General features: G+C 56.6%; 1 protein-coding gene across 2 annotated transcripts; it reads right to left on the bottom strand.

Moving 5' to 3' along the window:
• Positions 1-4728: 4728 nt before the first annotated feature.
• On the bottom strand, positions 4729-19836 carry SART1 (spliceosome associated factor 1, recruiter of U4/U6.U5 tri-snRNP). Of its 2 annotated transcripts, XM_019955052.2 has the most exons (20): positions 19453-19834; positions 17341-17398; positions 16906-16961; positions 16233-16359; positions 16009-16114; positions 15683-15760; positions 15477-15576; positions 15243-15385; positions 14910-15116; positions 14109-14233; positions 13899-14032; positions 13675-13808; positions 7976-8146; positions 7706-7816; positions 7312-7399; positions 6756-6846; positions 6539-6674; positions 6078-6167; positions 5857-5978; positions 4729-5772 (listed from the first exon to the last, which is right to left on the bottom strand). In XM_019955052.2, exons 1-20 carry the CDS (start codon positions 19763-19765, stop codon positions 5754-5756), a joined length of 2409 nt encoding a protein of 802 aa, XP_019810611.2. In that variant the 5' UTR covers positions 19766-19834; the 3' UTR covers positions 4729-5753. The 2 variants fall into 2 exon arrangements, 1 of the variants encoding a protein (XP_019810611.2); XR_011564905.1 differs by lacking the exons at positions 4729-5772; positions 6756-6846 and having other exon boundaries at positions 5870-5978; positions 19453-19836.
• Positions 19837-20191: the final 355 nt, after the last annotated feature.

Genomic DNA, 20191 nt, shown 5'->3' with positions numbered 1-20191 from the left:
CCCCTCTGCCCCCACTCCACCTGGCACACTGGTCTCTTGTCCAATAATCCAGTACAAAGGCTCTCAATGTGGGAGAGCCTTCAGTGTGCAAAGAAGCCACATTGGTACAGGGCCTCTTTGTAGTTGGAAGAAAAGGCCAGCAATTTGTCCTTAGTAATTGCCCACATCTCCCCCTAGGAAATTCCTGGGGTTGAGGGACCCTGGATTTTGTCTTCAATCAAGGCCCAACCGTCTCTGCTTCCCGAGTCTGAGGAGCACGTGAGGCAGCTTCTCAGCAGGAACCACTAAGAGCGTCGACACGAGGGAGGGCGGGACGCCGGCAGTGGCTCGTGCTCACATGTGATTCATGGATGATGTACTCGGGGACTCCAGAATCCGTGTGGAATGTGTCAAGGCACACGGCGTACCTCGCCTGGTGACACAGGAATAAACCGTTAGCAATGATCAAGGCTGTCTCCTGAGTGGTGGCAATTTCTTTAGTTATTGTCAGGACAGCATCTGATGATGCTAAGATACCCACTTCATTATGTAACCTGTGCTCGTTCACAGCGACGAGCACCAGAAACCCTCGTTACTAGCCAGTCCAGGCGGTTCAGCATGGAGAGAGTGCTACCACACCATTTGCATTAACTGTTGTAGGAGAAGAGTACTTTTCTTTTCCTTGGAATTCAAACCGCATGAGCTGGGCCACAGTGAGAGGTGTCATCAGTTCCTGGCCCCATATTCAGTCAACATTCATGGGAGCTGCCAACAAGGGGCACGATAAGCATGTCCAGCCAGCAGGTCAGCCCTGGTCCTGGGTGCAGCAGCCCGAAGGGTCACTCGGACGATGCGATCCAGTGACACGAGGGCGGCCAACAGGGTGCAAGGGGTCCGAGAGCGGCTGTGACTGGCCGGCCGCTGGTAAGCTCCACCACCCAGAGCGGACTTCGCTTACAAGGCATTAGTCCATCAACCCTCCAGCACACAGACTGGAGCACGTGCTCGAGAGCACTTGGAGAGTAGGGGGTGATCTGTCTGACCAGGCTGTTTACCGTCCATGGCCACAGAGCTTTGGGGAGGGGGCCTCTGTGGGGAGGCCCTCCCCTCCTTTGGTTTTCCTTTCTGTCCAAGCCTGACAGGTCAGATATGCTCTGTCTCCTCTTGTCTCCTCCCCTCCTGGGGAGCACATGATGACACAGCAAGTTTGCTTCGCTTAGTGTCTCCCGAGCAGGTGTAGACGAGGGAAGGGGCACAGGTCTGCAGAAGGGCAGGTATCGTGTTGTGTCTGCACTAGACCGGATCGTGTTAGGTGTGGCAGGTACGGGGCCTGGAGCACCAGGCTAGGGGGCCTTGATGAGTCGCCTGAGTTGACAGGATCTGGTGGTCAGACGGGAAAACAGGTATTGAGGGAAACACTGGGATCATAGGAGTGGAGACCCCCAGTGAAGCTGACTCCGACTCCGGAAGTGGCCCTGGGGGAGCAACTTGGACTCTCACCGCAGCCCTATGAGCGAGCACAGCCGTCTCCAGCCCATACCAAGATGAAGACATTTGGACCAGCAGAATATGGGAGCTCATCTAGACAGAACTTCTAGAAGATGAACTTCAGAAACAATGAAAATTGTTTCATGGGAGCTGCCAAGGAACAGAGAAGTTCATTCTTGATGAAGATGTCTGATTAGGGGGTGCTTCTTAAAAATGTCAAGATAATGTCCTGGAGAATAAAAAACATATATGACCAGTGACTTCCCTGCCAGTCTAGTGGCTAAGACTCCACACTTCCAATGCAGGGAACTCTGGTTCGATGGATCCCTGGTCAGGGTACTGAGATCCCATGTGCCCCAGGGCACCTAAGTCTGCATGCCACAAGGACTCCCAAGGGCAGCCACAAAGACCCAGTGCTGCCAAAAATAAATTAAAAATTTAAAAAGGAAGTGTTACTTGCATAGAAGGGGAACTACTCTGTTTAAGCTGAAGAGAAATTTTCTAGACCAATTTAGGTGATTCACTGTGATGGTTAATCTTGTGTGTCAACTGGGCTCAGGGGTTGCCAGATAGTTGGTAAAACGTTATTTCTGGTGTGTCTGGGAGGGTGTTTTTGGAAGTCAGCATTTGGAGCAGCAGATTGAATACAGAAGGTCCCCCTCACCAGTATAGGTGGGCTCACCCACTCCACCAAGAGCCCCAAGAGGAGCGAGGTAGGGGAGGGCAGGCTCCCTCAGCCTCAGATGGGACGCCCACTGGGCCGTCAGGTGTCCACACTCCTCATGCCTTCAAACTCAGACTGAACTCACAGCCTTCCTGGGTGTCCAGCTCACAGATGGCAGACATGGGAACGTCTCATGGTCACAGGTGGAGAAGGCGATGGCACCCCACTCCAGTACTCTTGCCTGGAAAACCCCATGGATGGAGGAGCCTGGTAGGCTACAGTCCATGGGGTTGCGAAGAGTCTGACACGACTGAGCGACTTCACTTTCACTTTTCACTTTCATGCATTGGAGAAGGAAATGGCAACCCACTCCAGTGTTCTTGCCTGGAGAATCCCAGGGACGAGGGAGCCTGGTGGGCTGCCATCTCTGGGGTCGCACAGAGTTGGACACGACTGAAGCGACTTAGCAGCATGGTCACGGGAGCCAATTCCTGCAATAAACCTCCTCAGATGTATGTGTACACCCTGAAGGTTATTTCTCTTGAGGAACTCTGACAGACTGACTCTCAGGGGTCAGAGGACACATCTCAGGAGGGGGCCTGGCCTGGGCCCCAGGATATGAGCTGGGGCAGCTTCTTCACCAGGCAGCTGGCGGTGGGCGGTGGGGGGAAGGCAGGGACCCTGAGGGCAGTGGGGGACGGCTTCCCCGTCCTGTGGGAAAACAGAACTGGACGAGCTGGCAGGAGCCATAGGGCAGGACGGGCCACTGCAGCTCGACGGGCTTCAGTGGACCTGGGCGAGGGGTGGGCACAGCCGAGGGAGGACACCTTGGGGTGGGGGGGCCGTCCTGCCCTGGCTTCACCTACAGGCCACAGCTGACACTGGCTCTTGGGCTGAGGTTCCCATCACCAGGCCTAGAAGGGTGGGCTTCCTGGGGCTGCGAGGGAATGAAGCTGCAGCAAGTGAAGGGGTCCTGGGCAGGCCTTGGTGCCTTAGCAAGGATGGCACATGTGCTGGGGGTGCAGAGGCGGCGGTCCAGGCCTCTGGAAATTAAAGCTGGCTCCCCAAGCCCTTTTGAAGGCACGTGTCACACTGAGAGCGTGGACTCCCTCCCGTCCCCTTCTCGCCCGCCAGTGTTCTTGCTCCATGGCTGCTCACCCATCAGACCCTCAGGGCCCAAGCAGCCGGTCCGGCCCTGCTCCTCCTCAGCCCCAGCACCTCTGATGCTCAGTAAACATTTGCTGGAGTAATGAGAGAGAGTGAACGTTTTCAACTCTACACCAGCCCTGGAAGTCTGACATAAAACGCAGTCAGTGGTAATTTGCCAGAGGACAGACAGTGGCCCAGCTGGCTCTCCCCAGGCCTCAACCTGAGTGGAGGCATCACTGCCCCCAGTTCCCAAGGGGCTTAGTAGTACTGGTGGGTCCTGGCAATTTACATAATAGTCACAATCTAATAATTGAGATGTTTTATTGAGAATTTTTAGGACTTCAAGCCTGGGAGACAGCATCTCAAGTAACCCTGAGAATTGCTCCAAGGAAGTGGGGTGGAGGAGTCAGGTTTATAGAAGTTGCAACAAGGGGCAGGCAGTCTGAACATCAAAAGAATTTTTGTGAATTAAAACTATGTATCTCAAGGAATTTAGTGCTTTTCTCTGTATGTATGAGAAGATGCAAGAGTCTGGGCTCACTGAAATCATTCCTTTTGTATGCACCTCAGCTCTCTGGGGCCAGCATCCTGCAGCTTTCCACATCCTAAGCACTCCAGTACTCACTGGAGGGAGCAGCTGCAGTCTGATGGTTGTTTGAGGGCAGCTGTCAGTATCCTTCCTGGGTGCCCTGGAGGGCTGGGCTCACGCATGGCTGGCATCACTTCTCAGTCCCCACCTTCTCCCTGGGCTCTGCCTGCCCTGGGAGCTCAGGCCTCACAAGATTCCGTGCTGCCCCATCCAGCCCTGGAGTTGAACTGACTCCCTGCTGCCTCTCCGCCATCAGGTGGGCAAGCACAGCCTAGGTAGGGGTAGCATGACCCAGGGCACAGAAGAGCGAGCACAGGGCTGGGACCAGAGGCCACAGGAGGGGAGACGCAACAGACTGCCAGCCAGGCAGGTTTCCTGGAGGTGGCCCCTCGGAGCCCCTCCTAGGCCCTGGGTCGCCATTTACTGTCCCCTCAGTCACAGGTCAGAGTCAGGAGACACCCTGGGACACGGCTGCTCAGTTTGACCCGGGTCCACCACTGCTCTGGACACAGCCTTGGATGTTTCTGGCTCTGATGACGGCAACAGTTTCCTAACAGGCTGCAGCGGGTAAGGTGTGAGCTTCGACAAGAGCTCGGCCAGAGCTGGTGCTCTGCTGCCAGGGACAATGGACCATCGTCCGCAACACCGGACATGCCGCATAGGCTTCTGGGAGAAATAGACGGAGATCCCCCAGATCCTAGACCCAGCCTAGGTATCCCACAGGGACCCTCCCTGAGGAACATGAGGAAGAAGCCCAAGTGAAAACTGAATCAGAATCAGACCCCAAAATGAGACAAGCTAAAGCAGGACACGACAGTGCTGGGCGGGGCTGCCACGAAGTAACTGTCATCAAAAGCAATGCGTTAAGGCAACTGTATTTCATCCCTTGTTTACATTTTTCTGTTCTTTTCTTACATTTTCTAAGGTTATTTTAATCCACTTTTTTTTTTCATTAAAAAAAAAAAAAAATCTGTGAACCATCTGCCACGCACGCGGGTGGAGGTGGGGGCAGTGGGATGCTGGTTTCGTCTGACTCCCACCAGAGCCAGTCATCACCTTTCCCTCGGTTCAGGCTCTTACTGTCCCTCACGGAGTTCACACCGAGGAACCTCACCTGCCCTGCTCAGGGGACAAGGCTCCCAGGAGGCGGGTGCTCTGAGAAACCGGGCCTCTCTCTCTCCACGTAGACAACAGGAGCCTGCGATGCCCCCAGACCCTGCCGCGCCCGTCCTGGCTGTGAGCAGAGCGATTCTTGTAGCACTGGGACTGGGAGAGGCCACGGTGACTGAGCCTCTAAAACACCTCCCAACTCTTACCCAGAAGCCAGCCTTGCAGAGGATAAGGTGTGACATTTAACAGCCACAGCCAGGACTGGTACGACCATGCCAGGAGCGGCTGGGGGAGGCGAGGGTGAGAAAGCGCACCAGCTGGCTTCTCTGGCTGGCTGAGGCCCAGCGTGGGCTGGAGCTGCCTTAGAGGAGCCGGGCCAGTTCCCTCCCTGTGTCTCTGTCATCTGTGTCACCTACGACCAGGTCTCACCTGGCAGAAGCCAGACCCTAAGCCACCTCTGAGGGGCCTTGCTCACCTCCACATTCCAGGTGAGTGAATGAAATGAGTTCACTTAATCATCGCAAGACTTCCTATGAAGCAAAGATGTTTTGGTCAAACAAATGGCAGAACTAAAGCCCAGAGAGGTTCAGTGGCCGCCTGAGGTCACACAGATGACGACGGAGCCGGAGGGCAGTGTCGCCATGCTCCGTCTGGCGCCGCCTGTCCTCTTCCCAGGTTTGACCCTGGAACCTGCACCAGGACCAGGGGGGAAAAATAAGGAGGGAGCTTTATTTAATATTAAAGTTGGGGGAGGGATCAGAAGGGAGACAGCCTTCACTTGGTGATGGTGTTCCTGCAGAGAGAAGAGGAGAGTGAGGCTGCAGAGCAGCTGTGACCTGCCCCCCACCGCACACGGGCACCACGCCGCCCCACTCACGCGTTCATGCTCTTGCCGCTGCCGCTGAGCACGATGTACGGGGTCTTCTGGGCCTTCTGCTTCTCCTGGAGCAGAGCCACGGTGCCCAGGGGCGTGTCGCTGGAGCTCATCTTCTTCAGGAGCTGTGGGTTGGGGCCAGTCAGCACAGCAGTCTGACTGTGCCTCAGTCCCCCCGACCCCACACCCTCAGAGGCCACGGCCACCTCCCCGTGGGCACCCACCGCCTCCTCGTCCAGCTTCTTCATCCGCCGCTCCGTCTTCATTTTGCCGGAGCCCTTTCCATGGAAGCGGTGGGACAGCTGCCGGAAAGCCTGCGACCCGGGCAAAACACCGTTAGAGCCACCGGAGCCCGCGGGGCAGGGAAGGGTGGTGGCTCCCCAGTCCCAGCTGAGCCGAGGTGGGGGTGGTGCGGCTGGGAAGGGGCTGGAAGATGGCCCCGGGCCTGGCACCCTCTGGGAGCCCCCGAAGAGAGGGAAGGATGTGCAAGGGGGCAGCAAACCCCAAGAATGTGGGCAGAGAAAGGCGAACAGCTGCCACCAGCTGAGAGCTCGGGGGGCTGCTGGGGAGGGGGCAGGCAAGCAAAGACGCCCTCCTGCCAGGCCTGCAAGGGGGGACCGCTGTGCCCCCAAGCAATGGACACCACAGTCCCCTGGCCCAGACTCCAGGGCGCGGCCCCGCTCACCTCCTTGGGTGTGAGCTTCCGGCCCGTCTCGTCCACGTACTCGATCTTCACGTCGGGTTTATAGCCGTCCTTCTCCTTGAAGTCCTGGGTGAAGCCGCGGTACTCCTCCCGCCGGCTGTACTTGTCATCGATGGCCCTGTGGGAGACACACGGGGCCTCAGCGCTGCCCCCCCGACCCAGGCTCCCGGCGGCGTGGCCCCGGTGGGCCCGCACTCACATCTTGTCCTCGATGCAGTACACGGCCGACGGCAGGGACTTGTTGGGCGCCTTCACCCGGGCCACCTTCTGCACTGTTGTCTCCAGCAGCCCTGGGGGTGGAATCTGTGAGAGCCAGGCTGCCCAGCGCCCCCAACAGCAAGGTGGCCCCTGGGGGACCCTCCAAGCTGTGCTATGGGAAGGGAGAGACATCAGTCCCCTCGTGCAGACAAAGGAAACGGAGACCCAGGAGAAGTCAGGCGCCTGTCCAGGGCCACTGGCTCAGTACACAGCAGGGCTGCGATCTAACGTCAAGGTCTCTGTGCCACCGCCTGGACTGCGGCCACTCCACCCACTCCCCGCAGAGGAGAGGCCGAGCCTCCGGGGCAGTGGTGCCTGGTGGGGCACATATGGGCGCAGGCACTAAGGATGGGGGAGGCGGCAAAGGCCAGCAGCCACTGCGACTGCTGGGCCCGGGGCGGGGGGAGGAAGGGGGTAGGGGGCCGGAGGGCAGCAGCTGCCCAGCCCGCCTTCCGCCGCGGCTCCCAGGCCACTGCGGGGCAGCCCGAGCCCCTTACCTTTGTTCTGACACAGGAGCAGGGCGGCCGCCAGCCCTCTATTCACGATGGGCTCCTCATCCAGGATGGTGGTGGAGGAGGCAGAGAACTGGGGGGGCGGAGCACACAATGATGGGGGTGCTAAGTGGGCTACCCTCCTGCCCGACAGTCACCCCTCCCAGGACCGTGGTCCTTGCTGTGCACCAGGCCCTGCGCGACGAGATGCCTCATTTAATCCACAACACCCAACGAGGTCCATATACCCCATTTACGCAGGAGGAGCCCAGGGCTCTGAGACATGGCAGCCCCATGGCGGGGAGGGCAGAGCTGAGCCCCCAGCCCAGCGCCCACCCCTCCAGGCCCCTGCACCTGGCAGCGCCCCCCGGCCCCCACCCCGGCTCCTCGCCCTCCTCACGTCTTGCTGCTGCTTCTCCTCGTCCAGGTTGACGGTGCTCCAGCCCATGTTCTCCTCCCCGTCAGACTCGGAGCCGCCGTTGGCTGAGCGCTCCTCATCCCGTTCAAAGTCCTGAAGGAGGGATGACCAGGCTCAGTCCAGGCCCCGGCGAGCCCGTCCCCCTTGAGCACTGAGGCTTGTCCCTGAGGACTGGCAGGGCCGCCATGCCCAGTGCCCAAGAGCAGAGCAGGCCCGGGGAGTGTGCGGGGGGTGGGCTGCCCGAGGACCCACCATGAGCTCTTCCTGGTCCTCCCGGTTGCCGGCCAGCCCGTAGGTGGGGATCTCCCCTAGAGTGCGGCAGAACTCAGACGTGGCATTGAACACGATGGCCCCCTTCCGCTCTGGGTCCTCCTCCTCCCAGCCCCGCTGCCGAGACTCCAGCCTCTTGACGATCTCCACCACCTGGGGGAGGGAGCAGCTGTGGGCAAACCCAGAAGTTTCTAGGGGGTTGCCATGGAGACCCAGGAACCACCCCTGCCACCCTCCCTGGCGGCAGAACAGCATGCCATTCCCACTGCCCACAGCGGACCAGACTGCGCTTTCCTCTTCCCTGACCCCTGGTCTGCTCTGCACGATCTCGCTCCATCGCTCCGAAGTCGGCGATGGCTCCCCACTGCCCTCTGAATTAATATACAGAATCTGGCACGGCCCCTTGTGACCAAGCCTCTGTTGCTCCTCCTCCTCCACTCACTCTCGCACCCCGCGCCTTCCTTCTCCCACCGCTCCTCCACCCACTCCTCCCCGAACAGACTTGGCTCAGGACTCAAGTAAACATCCCTCCCCCTGGAACCCCGGCCCTGCACAGGCTGGATGCTCCATGGATCTGCCCCCTGCTTCCAGAGCTGAACCACCAGCCACCCACCCTGCCGCCCCACTTCTCACAGCCAACGCCTGACCTTGCGCCCACCACAGGCCACCCCACCTGGCAGGGCTCCGAGGGCCGCCAGAACTCTGCTCCCGACACCATGCCCGTCCTGTGTAACTCCCACCAGCACACAGGGACTGTCTAGGATCTTCCCCCCTTTTCCCTCTTTTATTTTTGGCTGCTGGGCATATGGGATCTTAGTTCTCAGACCAGGTATCGAACCAGCACCCCCTGAGGGAAAGCATGGAGTGTTAGCCACTGGACCATCAGGGAAGACCCTCTCTGCTCTTCGAAGAATCCTCTTGCAACACCACAGCCTTCCTGCTCTGCCCCTGACAGCAAACTCGTCAGAGAAGTTTCCAGTCTCCGTGTCCACCTCTGCACTCCTTTCCTTACATGACATCACATTTTTAAATAAACGTCATCCTACACATAAAAAGGTTACTTGTAACACACGCGTATGCCTTTAAAAATCACCGCCACCAAACAAACAGCATGTCCCCATGACCTGGCTGAACAGCATTATGAACACCCTTTCAGGCCCCAGAGGCCTCCTCCTCACATAGCTGTGGTCACGATTCACGGCCTTTCCTTCACAGTTTAGCACGTAAAGACCCACCCATGAACAGTCTGTTGTTCTGTTATGCGATTTTCAAACATTACGTAATCGGAAGCACACTGTCTAATCCTATGTTTTCAAGTATACGCATCTGTTTTAAGGTCAGTCTTGATGTAAGCGGCTCCAGTTGAACAGCTCTTCCCCACAGAATCCCGTCCCGAGCTGTGACTGTACCGCGGTGGAGTTCTCCAGTGCACCAAAGACAGCCTCTCCCCGGACCAAGAACCCGACGTGAGCATTCACACGGGGTGCGGTCCGCTGAGACACGCGACCTCACTCTGCAAGGCTCATCAGTGTCCCCCCACTGATGAGACTCCTTTACAGGCCCCTGCTAAGTGTGGACAAGAACTCTGGCTGCCCCACGTCCTCATGGACACCTGACATTATCAAGCCTGACACTTCTGCCAAGTGAGGCGGGTGGGACCTGATCTATCGTGTCAGCTCGCCCTTCCTCCACTGCTACCCAGGCTGGGCCTCACCTTGTGGTTCAGGGGTCAAGCACCCTTGCACCTCTGTGAACTGCCCTTCTGCATGTGGACAAGTATCTTCTCCATTTGGCCTATCTTTTTACATTCTTCACGACATCTTTTTCTTTTTTTTTTTGCTGTGCCACAAGGCAGGTGGGATCTTAGTTCCCTGGCCAGGGATCAAACCAGAACCCTGTGCAATGAAAGTGGGGTGTCCTAACCACTGGACCACCAGGAAGTTCCCTTCATGGTGTCTTTAAAATAAAACTAACTTTTTAAATGAAAATCAAGTTTTTAATTTCTAAGTAGTTAAATGCTGCACACAAGGTGAATATATTTGACACCACAGAACCATATACCTAAAAATGGGTAAGATGATAAATCCTACGGGTATTTTAACACAGTTAAAAAGAACCTCTACCATAGTCATAAACAAAATTCTTCACGCTTTTCTCAAATATTACGTTTTGAAGTTCTTAACCTTTTAAGTGAATTTCTGCACAAGGTGTGAGGTACAAACCGCATTTCACATTTTTTCAAATAGATAACTGATTGTCCTGATACCGCTTATCGAGCTGAGCTCCTTTTACACTGGGCCACGTCGTGTCCTATGGCAGGAGTCTGTTTCTGGGGTGTGGGGGCCACATTTAATGCCCCCAATATCACAGGGCCTCAATTACAACTGTCTAAAGACTTGAAAGTGGCTTCCCAGTGGCTCGGTGATAAAAAATCTGCCTCTCAAGTAGGAAGTGAGGGTTCGATCTCTAGGTTGGGAAGAACCCCTAGAGAAGGAAATGGCACCCCACTTCCGTATCCTTGCCTGGGAAATTCCATGGGCAGAGGAGCCTGGTGGGCTATGGTCCACATGGTCGCCAAAGAATCGGACTTGACTTAGCGGCTGAACAACCAAAAGACTAGGAATCTATTACAGCAAATCCCACCACCTGATTAGTCTGAGGGTCTTGGCTATTTGGGGCCCTTTGATCTTCTGTGTAAATTTTAGAATCACCTTGCCAGGTTCTACAAAAACCTACTGGGATTTCTACTGGAACTGCGAGGATACAGACATCTTTACATTACTTTTATCCATTAATATGGTTGTTATGGACATGCTGTGTCCCCCCCCAAAACATCTGTACATTGAAGCCCTTGCCTCCAGTGTGGCTGTACCTGGAGACAGGGCCTTTTTTAAAGAGATAATAAAGGTCAAATGAGGCCCTAAGAGTAGGCCCGAATCTCATAAGCTGGTGTCCTTGTAAGAAGGACAGACGCACCAGGGAATTACACCCCAAGGCCATGTGAGGACACCGTGAAAAGACGGCCACCTATAGGCCAAGGACAGAGGCCTCAAAAGGCAGCAAACCTGCCAACATCCTGACCTTGGACTTGAAGCTTCCAGAAGTGCCGGAATACACTGCTGCTGTTTCAGCCACCCGGTCTGCGGTATTTCGTTATGGCAGCCCTGGGTAACTGAAACAACATGTCCTGCTTAATCCCTTTCAAAAACGGACTACAGTTTTCCTCCTAGAGATCTTGCGTGTCTTCATTCCTTTTAACTTTGTTGCTAAGCTCATTATTCATTATCCATAATGCCTTCTATTGTTCGTCCGTGTTACTTCATTATCTATACTGCTTTCGTGAATGGGCACTGAATTTACAGTCAATAAATCTTGTTATTCATACAGAATAAGCGTATCCCTTATGTAGACTGACATACTCTAAATTGTTTTTACCAGCTGAGCATGGTAAATAATACACAAGATATCTTTTAAATCAATAGTACCTCAGGAGCACAGTTTGTAACTCACAGTGTCTCTAAACCTTTAACATTTCCTTCTTTTGTTATAGAAAGTTCACTCATTGAATACTTAATATGTACATAATTAGCTTTCCTTCCTTAAAATAAAATTACATTCTCCATCTCTTGCTGGCGTACAGAACAGAGTCAACTCTCACCTACTAATCTCCTGTCCAGCAACCTTGCTAACACCTGCATGATCTGGCCCCCGTTTCCTACCGCCCCACCGAGCCCACCTTGGACGGGAGCATCAGTGACCTCCGTGCTGGCTGACCCCACGGTCAGTTCCCCTCCTCCGGATATCAGAACCCTCCCGAGTCTGCGTCACCACTGCTCACACCTTCCCTCCAGCTGGGTCTTCACGTGGTTTCCAGGACAGCAGCTCTCCTCTCCGTCCTCGCCTTACCTTCTCTTCCTTATCTACATCACTCCCGGTGATCCCATCCAGTCCTCTGGTATAAACCCCATCTACACACTGACTTCCATGCTTCCATCTCAGTCTCTCCCAAGTATACATATGAAGTTCAAGGTCATACATCCAACTGTCTATTCAATAACAATCACCTCCAATGAGGAGACATCTCAAACCAAACTCAACCGAAAGCAAACACTCACTTTCTTGCCCACACTCATTCCTACCCTAGTCTACCCCATTTCAGAAAATGGCCCAGCCAGTAGAAAATCCAACCTTGATGAATCCCACTGGGTCACATAACTGGCATGATCCTTTCAGCCATAAGCTCTTGACTCTGGAACATAACTTTTAAATATAAACGCTATACCTCATTAACTACAAAAAAGGCAAAACTTCCCTCACCTCATGCCCTCTTCAGCTACTGACCCATTTCCTCATTCTCCTTAGGGCAGGGGTGGGCAAACTGTACCCCCCCACCCCACCCTAGTACATTAAGTGGCAATGGCGCTCGGCTCCGCCCCCGGCTACCCAAGCTGGAGGCAGAGCCCTGAGCCTCAGATATTTTCTTCCTGGCCCGTGAACAAAGCGCGCCCACTCCTGGGCTAAGGAATCGTCCCAATGCCCCTCCTCCTCCAGTCCCAGCTCTTCTCAATCCTCTCGAAGCTACTGTCTCCACAGTGGCGTTGTCTCCACCAGGGCCAAATCTGATCTGCCCCTCAATACTGTTTGAAGATGCTCCCTCCCTCTCCTTGAAACCCTTCCCTGGCTTCAGGAAGGCCTCAGTCCGGTGGCTCCCTGCTGCTCTACCCACACGGTGGGCACCCTGGGTTTGCTGCTGCAGCCTGTCTCCGGCCCCACAGTCTCTCCTGCTGGGAGGTGCAGGGTTAAAGTGTGGGCTCTGGAGCCAGGCTGTGCTCGGCCACCTCCCAGTCACGTGATCTTGGGCAACCTGCCTACCACCTCTGTACCCCAGTTTTCTCATCTATAAAAAGGAGGTAACAGAGCCTTCTTCCTAGTGCTGCTGCGAGGATTAAGTGAATCCACACACAAAGCATTAAGCGGTGCCTGGCACGCATCAGTGCTCCGAGAGGGCCAGCAATGACCACGGCCTCAAGGCCCCACTCAACTCTCCACCTCAGCTCACACCATCATTCCCTTCCTCCGCTCCAGCCCACCTGGTCCTCACACATTCTAAGTCATCTCGCCAAAGGACATCTGCTGTCCCCATGGCCTGAGTGCCTGGCACTCTGAGTCTGGGCAAGGCAGACTCCACTATGTCATTTCAGTCTCAGCTCAAAAGGCACCCCCTGAAAGGCCTTCCCGAACACCGGACCTAAGAGACCAACCTCCGGTCGCTCCCGTGTTGTCTGCACAGCCATCACAGCAGAGACCACTCAGCTTGCTCGTGTTCACAGGTTCACTGCCACTTCTGCCCCATGAAACTCAGAGGAGCCCTTGGCTGTCCTTTCCCCCAGTGACCTCCCAGCCCTAGGATGACGCCTCACTCTCAGCGAGGCAACAACACACACCCCAGAAGGAAAGAAAATGGAAACAACAAACCGCTAAAGCACCCCACAGTGAAAACATGGCAGAAACCCAGAAACCCATCAGTCACACGACGTGGAACAAAAAGGGGGTGCAAACCAGAATACGGGGACCGCCTATGATGGCGTGGGACTGCGTGCCCCTGAGGACAAGCGACCACAGGCACACCTGTCACACTGGCCCCAGCGCCCGCCCGCGCCCGACCCCTGGAGCCCCCTCACCTTCTCGCCACTGTCCCGGAGTTGCTGCAGCTGCCGCAGGCGGCGCCCCTTCTCCAGCTGCTTCTGCAGCTCCAGCTCTGCCTCGTCCTCCTCCAGCACCTCTGGGGACCCAGACTGCAGCGCGGCGCCCTCCTCTGGGGGAGACACAGGAGACGCCCGCTCAGACCACCGCCGGCTCCTGCCCAGGCCCTTCGGGTCCCCCACCCCACAGGCCGGGCCCTCACCCTCATCGCTGATATCCATGTTCTCCACGCGGGTGTCATCTGACGGTGGCGGCTGAGGCATGGGCTCCTTCTCCCCCTCCTCCTGGGGCTCCTCGTCCGCCTCAGGCACCCGGCGCCGCCCCCGGCCCCGCAGTCTGTGGGCAGAGGCTTCTCTGTGAGGCTGGCTCTAGGGCCGGCCCAGCTCCCACACCCAGCCGTCTCCCAGCCCACCTGGAACCGAAGTCCCCATCCTGAGTCTGGTCCCCAAGTGGCAGCAGGTCATCGGCCCGCATGATCACCTCCTTCTCCTTCTTGCGGATCTTCTTCACCCTCCGCTTGGTCTTTTTAAAGGTCACCTGAAAGGAGAAGAAGGTGGGAGAGACGTGAGGGCGAAGCGAGGCAGCAGCACAAGCCCATGGGAGTGCACGCTGCTTGCTGCTACGCAGCAGTTCACACACAAGTGAGACGAGAGTAACCATCATCCCATCTGTGAGATGAGGACAACTAAGGCAGCAAGAGATCAAGTACCTTGTGCAAAGTCACCAGCTCCTAAGCAGGAGAGCCAGGACAGTGAAATCCCGGAGTCTGGTTCCAGAGTCTTGCTCTCAACCACACAGGCAAGCAACCTACTGAGCCTGAGGTCTACCTGCATGTCCACACAGCACCCCGAAGGTGACACCCTACAGAACAACCGCTTACCAGACCACCACCAACCCTTGGAACAGTCCCCGTGAGGTGGCTCCTGCCACCCCCATTTCAGAGGAGCCTCAGGCTCACAGCTAAATGACACCCCAGGCACAGGCTGGCGATGCGGCAGAACCTGCACACCAGCTCAGGGGCACCTGGCTCACAGTCCTTGTTCTGTCTGCACTGACTGCCTCCCCGCAGCACCCCGACGGGGCTGCCGGTTACTGCTCATCCACAGGGACCACGTACCACGCGATTACCCGATCCCCCTTCTAGTGCCTTCTGGCAGCCTGTGGCCCCTGAGGAGAGGAAGGGGCAGGTCTGGGCGGAGACCTCAGGACTCACCATCTCCTCTGGCGTGAGGTACTCGGAGGCAAGTCGTGGTCCGACCGTGCTCAGGGACTGGGCCTGCAGCCGCAGCTTGGCACGGATCTCCTCTAGCTCCCGCTCCCGGAGGCCATCAGCCACGCCGCCCTGCTCCAGTCGGAAGGACTGCGGCCGCTCGCCTTCGAGTTCCTCGTCGTACTTGGACAGGATAGAGCGAGGTTTGTGCTGCAAGGCAAGAGGAACAGGTTGGAATGCAGTCTGGCTCCTGAAAAACCACAGAGCCACCATCTCCTCCCAAACCAGCCACCCGCCGCCAACACCCCCTGCCCGGTGCCCACGCTGCCCGCCTGCCTGGGCCAAGTCGTCCACGCTCTCGTCCTCCACGTACGGCAGGTAGTCGGGCTTCTTCTTGCGCAGCTCCACGTTTTTCTCCGCCCGCTCCTTGTCCAGCAGGTTCACGTTGACCAGCACATCCTCCTCCTCCTGCAGCACTCCTGCAGACACAGTGGAAAAGGCGGGGCGGGTCACGCGCCCTCCACCCAGCAGGGCCTGGGCCCCCAGCCAGAGTGCCCCAGTGCAACCCACCTTTGTCCTTGAGGGTGAGGATCACCGTCTCCCCCTCACGGAAGGAGTCGATGGCATGCTCCACAGTGAGGCCCTGCAGGTCCCGGGCGCTGTACAGGTCCTAGAGGCGGAGCAGAAAGTGCAGCCCAGTCTGGACCCCGCCCAGGGATCCCAGCACCTGGGACAGCAGCCTCCCCGGCCCCTCCCCGCAGCTACCGCAGCCCCACCTGCCGTCTCTGCTCGAACTCCTCCTCCACCAGGGTGCTGACACCAAACTCCTGGTCCATCTCCTCCAGCAGCTTGGCCTACGGGATAGGGATGGGGCGGTGACCCATGACCTCAGGCTGTTCTGGATCACCGGAGGACTTGGGGCCTTACTAAGTGGGGATGCAAAAAGCACAGACCTAAACAAGCAAGCCTCTGGGAACCCAATGCAGGCGCCACTGAGCACAGGCCTCCCACTGCTCTGAGGCCCCGCCTCACGGCCCCACAGCCCATCTGCGGCCCCCTAGCCATCAGGCCACCAGAGGCAGAGTGACCCCCAGCACCTCACCCTCTTCTCTGCCAAGTCCTTCTCCTTTTGAAGCTGCCGGCTCCTCTCGATCCAGGCCGCGGTGTCATCCAGCCAGGGGTCGTCCTCCCCCAGGGTCTTAATCTTCCTGAAGACAGAGGAGAAAGATGCTCTGGGGAACCAGCTCCTGCTCCCCCAACCCCGACTCCAGATGTCCTGGGTGCCTCCTCAGACCCTGCCTGAGCCCACCTGGCGGGGACCCTCACCCCAGTTTTTGGTTCAGGATGCGCTTTTCTTTGGCAGCCGCCAGCTTCTCTCGTAGCTCCTCTCGCTGTCGCAAGGCCATGGGGTTGATGACATCGGCGGTCACGGGCTCCTCCTTGGTGCCCGCCTCTGGAAGGGAGGCCCAGGCGTGAGGCTATGCCTGCCCAAGGCTGGTGGGGAAAGGAGGGAGCCACTCACGCTGCCCCGTCCCACTCAGGGGCCAGAGAAGCCAGAAGCAGGGGAAGAATCCTCTGCCTCCTAACTCCCAGGCAACCCCACACTCCCACATCACCCCTACAAAAAGATGGGACCCTCCATGCCTTCCAAAGCCCCTCTGGTCATACTTTAAAAAAAACAAACTAAAACAAACAAAAAAAAACCAACATGCACAGCGCAGATGAGTTTGCAGCGCTGTGCGCATCTCTTGGCCCCTTTAACGCTACCTCGCAGCCATACTGAGGCTGCCACACTGACTGCTCAAGCTTAAAGAAGCAGCCGAGTCCCAGACCCATCACAGGAGCAAGGAAGCCCCAGGCCCGCAGCCAGCACCCACGCGGGACCACTGAGTGGTGCTGACCTGCACTCCAACCCCACTTTCTTCAAAAATCCCTCCAGACAGCCTCGCTCCTTGACCCCAAATGCCCTCCCTCCCACCACCCTCAGCCCCACACTCACCCTTCTTGACGGCATTGACCTCCAAGGGTTTCAGCCCCAACTTTGCCCGGAGTTTACTGAGGACAAGAGATACAAGTGTTATGAGCTGTCCAAGAAATGGGGGCACCAAATGCATTTCTGTACAAAGAGGGGGAGAAAACAGGAGGGGACTGAGTGGTCCGAAGGGTCTCAAATCTATGCCCTGACCCAGCAGTGGGAAGAGCACTGGCCTCCCAATCAGGCGGAAGGCCTGGCCTGCCCCCTAGCCGGGGCAAGGCCAGCCTCTCCTCGGCCTCAGAGTCCACTTTGGGAACTCGGATGGTTGGCTGGGATGATTTACATGACGCTTCCCACTTCAATCAGAATGTGTACTACGCGAAAGCCTCCCCAGACAGCTACCCCAGAAGCTGCTTGTCCCACAAGAAAACACAGAAGTGAAAAGGAGACAGGACTTACTTGGTCTCCTCGATGCTGAGTGACGAGGCATCGCCTGAGCTAGCTTTGGAGCTGGCAGCTGGAACAAGAAGCAGCAAGGCTCAGGAGCGGAGCACTGGGCCCAGGAGCCGCAGCCCTGGCTCCAGGTGCAGGGCCAAGATGAGGTCAGCACCTGGGCCTGCTTCCTCCCCGCCAGGAGCTCCTTCCACCCGAGTCCCAGGCTCTGAGAATGCTGCTTCTCCCCACACCTTCCTTTCCTGATCCAAAGGGTCCAGCTTTCTACGTCCTTCACTTTGCCACCTCTCCACTTTTGCGTATCCTGTGCTTTCAACCTACACTGCCCTCTCTGGCCTCAGGCTGTTAACAAAATCCTATCAGACCCCACTTCCTCCCTGGAGTCCTGCTCCGTTACTGATCAGCATGAACTGCTCTCCTCTGCACAACACGGCCACAGTCATTTCTGGACCTGCTTCTCCTCACAGGGTAGGGACCGTCTTGGCAGCATAACTACGCCCTCTGTGTAATTCATGCAGTGAAGAAATATACTTTATTGGAGCCTCTTCTGTGATGCTGCTGAGATCACTGAGGTAAAAGAGCATTTAGGACATCCTCTACTCACCTCACAAAGAGCAAGTGACTTCACTGAACACCACATGCAGAAGTCAGATTCCGACTCAGATGGAGCTGCCCCCACCAGGCGCCACCACAGCTCATGGTTCCAGCATGTTCACCTCACAACCTACCTCTACCTCTTATCCCACTTGAACTCTGAACCCCAACGACTCCAGGCTCTCTCCAAGATCACCAGCCTCCTTATTTCAAAACCCCAAGGATTCTTTTCAGCTCTGGTTTTCATCTGGTCTCCAGTAGTGTGTGACACAGATGAGCACTCCCACAGATCCCCTGACACGACATTCTACGGTTTTCCTGCTTTGGGGGATAGCCTACCTCCTTTTTTCGTGGCCTCCTGCTCAGCCTTCTACTAAAACACTGGCATTTATCAGGTTCTGCTACCACCCCTGGCTTCCTAATCCTAGTCTCTCCGTGGACTTCATATGCCACCTAAACACTCATGATTCCCAAACTGCTCTATCCAGCCCAAGCCCTGGGTTTCTCCATGCACATCAAATTCAACACTCTCCAAAACAGAATTCAGTTGTCTCCCTCCAAAAATCTGTTTCTCTTCCAAACTCCTGAAGTTCAGTCGACTGGACTGGGCATGCGTGCTTCAGTCAATTCAGTTGTGTCCAAATCTTTGAGACCCTATGGACTGTAGCTCTCCAGGCTCCGCTGTCTATGGGATTCTCCAGGCAAGAATACTGGAGTGAGATGCCATGCCCTCCTCCAGGGGATCTTCCCCACCCAGGGATAGAACCCGTGTCTCTTTTGTCTTCTGCAGAGCAGGCAGATTCTTTACCACTGAACCACCAGGATAACATCAGTAGAGATCACTACCACTCAACTAACTGCTCAAGTCAAAATTCAAGGCGCACCCTCAATTCCTTCTTCTCTTTCCAGCTCTCATCCAAACGCTAAGCTCCATCACCTCCTCCTCCAAAACACCTCTCCAATCTGTCCACGTTTCTCCATCCCATGGCTAATGCGTCCGTGCAGGCCACCATCAGCCTTCATCTCACCTCCAGTCTCTACTGCCCTTCTCCCAGTTCTCAACACAGTGATCTTTGCAAAATATGAATGTGATCAACTCACTCGTCAGTTCAAATTCATGGCTTCATCTCAAAACACGTTTCAATTTCTTAACAGGGCCTATACGGCCCTTAGTGTTCGGAACCGGGTCTCTCTTACAGACTGCTGTCTCTGCTATGAACTCTACACAACTTTGACAACACGTTTGTTCTTGCCTCTGCCCATGCTGCCATCGCTTCATTCATTCAACACATTCAGGGAGGGCTCGTGATATGCCAATTGAGGAAAACAAAGAAAATCTCTACCCTCAAGACAGTTTAACAGAGAAAGACAACCTTCAGTCCCAAATAGCCACAGAAAGACCCTTTAAAGAGTGCTGACGAAAAAGCCAGGGGATGCCTCGGCCTGATGCGCTCGGCCTCCATACCCAGAGCCCACATACCCGGGGCACCTCCGGTCGCCCCGCCCTCTGCACAGGCCCCTCACCGGCCTCGTAGCCATCATCCCGCTTCTCCCGTTTCACGCGCCGCTCGGAGGGCTCTGTCTGGCTGCGCTCCCGCCCATGCGTGCTGCTGCGGGCCTCATTTTCGGCCCCGCGCCGCCCGCTCCCGCGCTCGCTCCCACGCTCTCGGCTTCGCTTCCGTCGTTCGCCGCCGCTGCTGCCGCCGCCGCTGCTCCGATGCTTGTGTTTTTTGTGCTCCCGGTGCCTAGGCGGCTGTTCGGTAGCGCCCCCGGTGCTGGCCGCTGCTGTAGTTCCTGCCGCCTCCTTTTCCCCGCGGTGCTTCTTTGACGACCCCATGCTGATCTGTCCACCCCGAGCCCGGCCGCCGCCGAGCCCCGACGACGCAAAATGGGAACACTTCCGGGTCGCCCGACAGCCGGTGTCCTGTTGCCGGAAACCAAGAGCGGCTGCTTCCGTCGTTTGCCTCGGAGCCCGCCCCAAAGGCTCATGGGAAGGCCGGGATCTGAACCCGACTGCGCAGTCGCAGCCAGCAGAGCCGGGGTAGCGGTCTTTAAGCCGGTGGGTCGACTGCGCGTGCGCGCCTCAAGGTTCGCGACTGGGTCTGGGGAAGACTGTATCCCAGAATGGGACCTAGGGACCATCCAAGCCAGGATCGCCAGAGCTGGAAGCCCCTTCCCGGTTTCCCTCCGTTTTCACACCCTCAATTTCGGATATTCACTGGATCACGGACTCTCCCTGGGCAGCGCCCACCTCTCCAGTAGG

Source organism: Bos indicus, chromosome 29 (genome assembly GCF_029378745.1).
Source record: "Bos indicus isolate NIAB-ARS_2022 breed Sahiwal x Tharparkar chromosome 29, NIAB-ARS_B.indTharparkar_mat_pri_1.0, whole genome shotgun sequence".
NCBI classification, from domain to species: domain Eukaryota; kingdom Metazoa; phylum Chordata; class Mammalia; order Artiodactyla; family Bovidae; genus Bos; species Bos indicus.
Note: the sequence above shows the minus strand (reverse complement) of the source record. Positions and strands in the feature narration are given on the sequence as shown.

Coding starts and splice junctions, on each gene's coding strand:
- SART1 (XM_019955052.2), bottom strand. CDS start 19,765: ATGGGGTCGTCAAAGAAGCACCGCGGGGAAAAGGAGGCGGCAGGAACT. Junction 17,399..19,452: donor GGATGATGGCTACGAGGCCG/GTGAGGGGCCTG, acceptor TTCTTGTTCCAG/CTGCCAGCTCCAAAGCTAGC. Junction 16,360..16,905: donor GGTCAATGCCGTCAAGAAGG/GTGAGTGTGGGG, acceptor CCTCCCTTCCAG/AGGCGGGCACCAAGGAGGAG.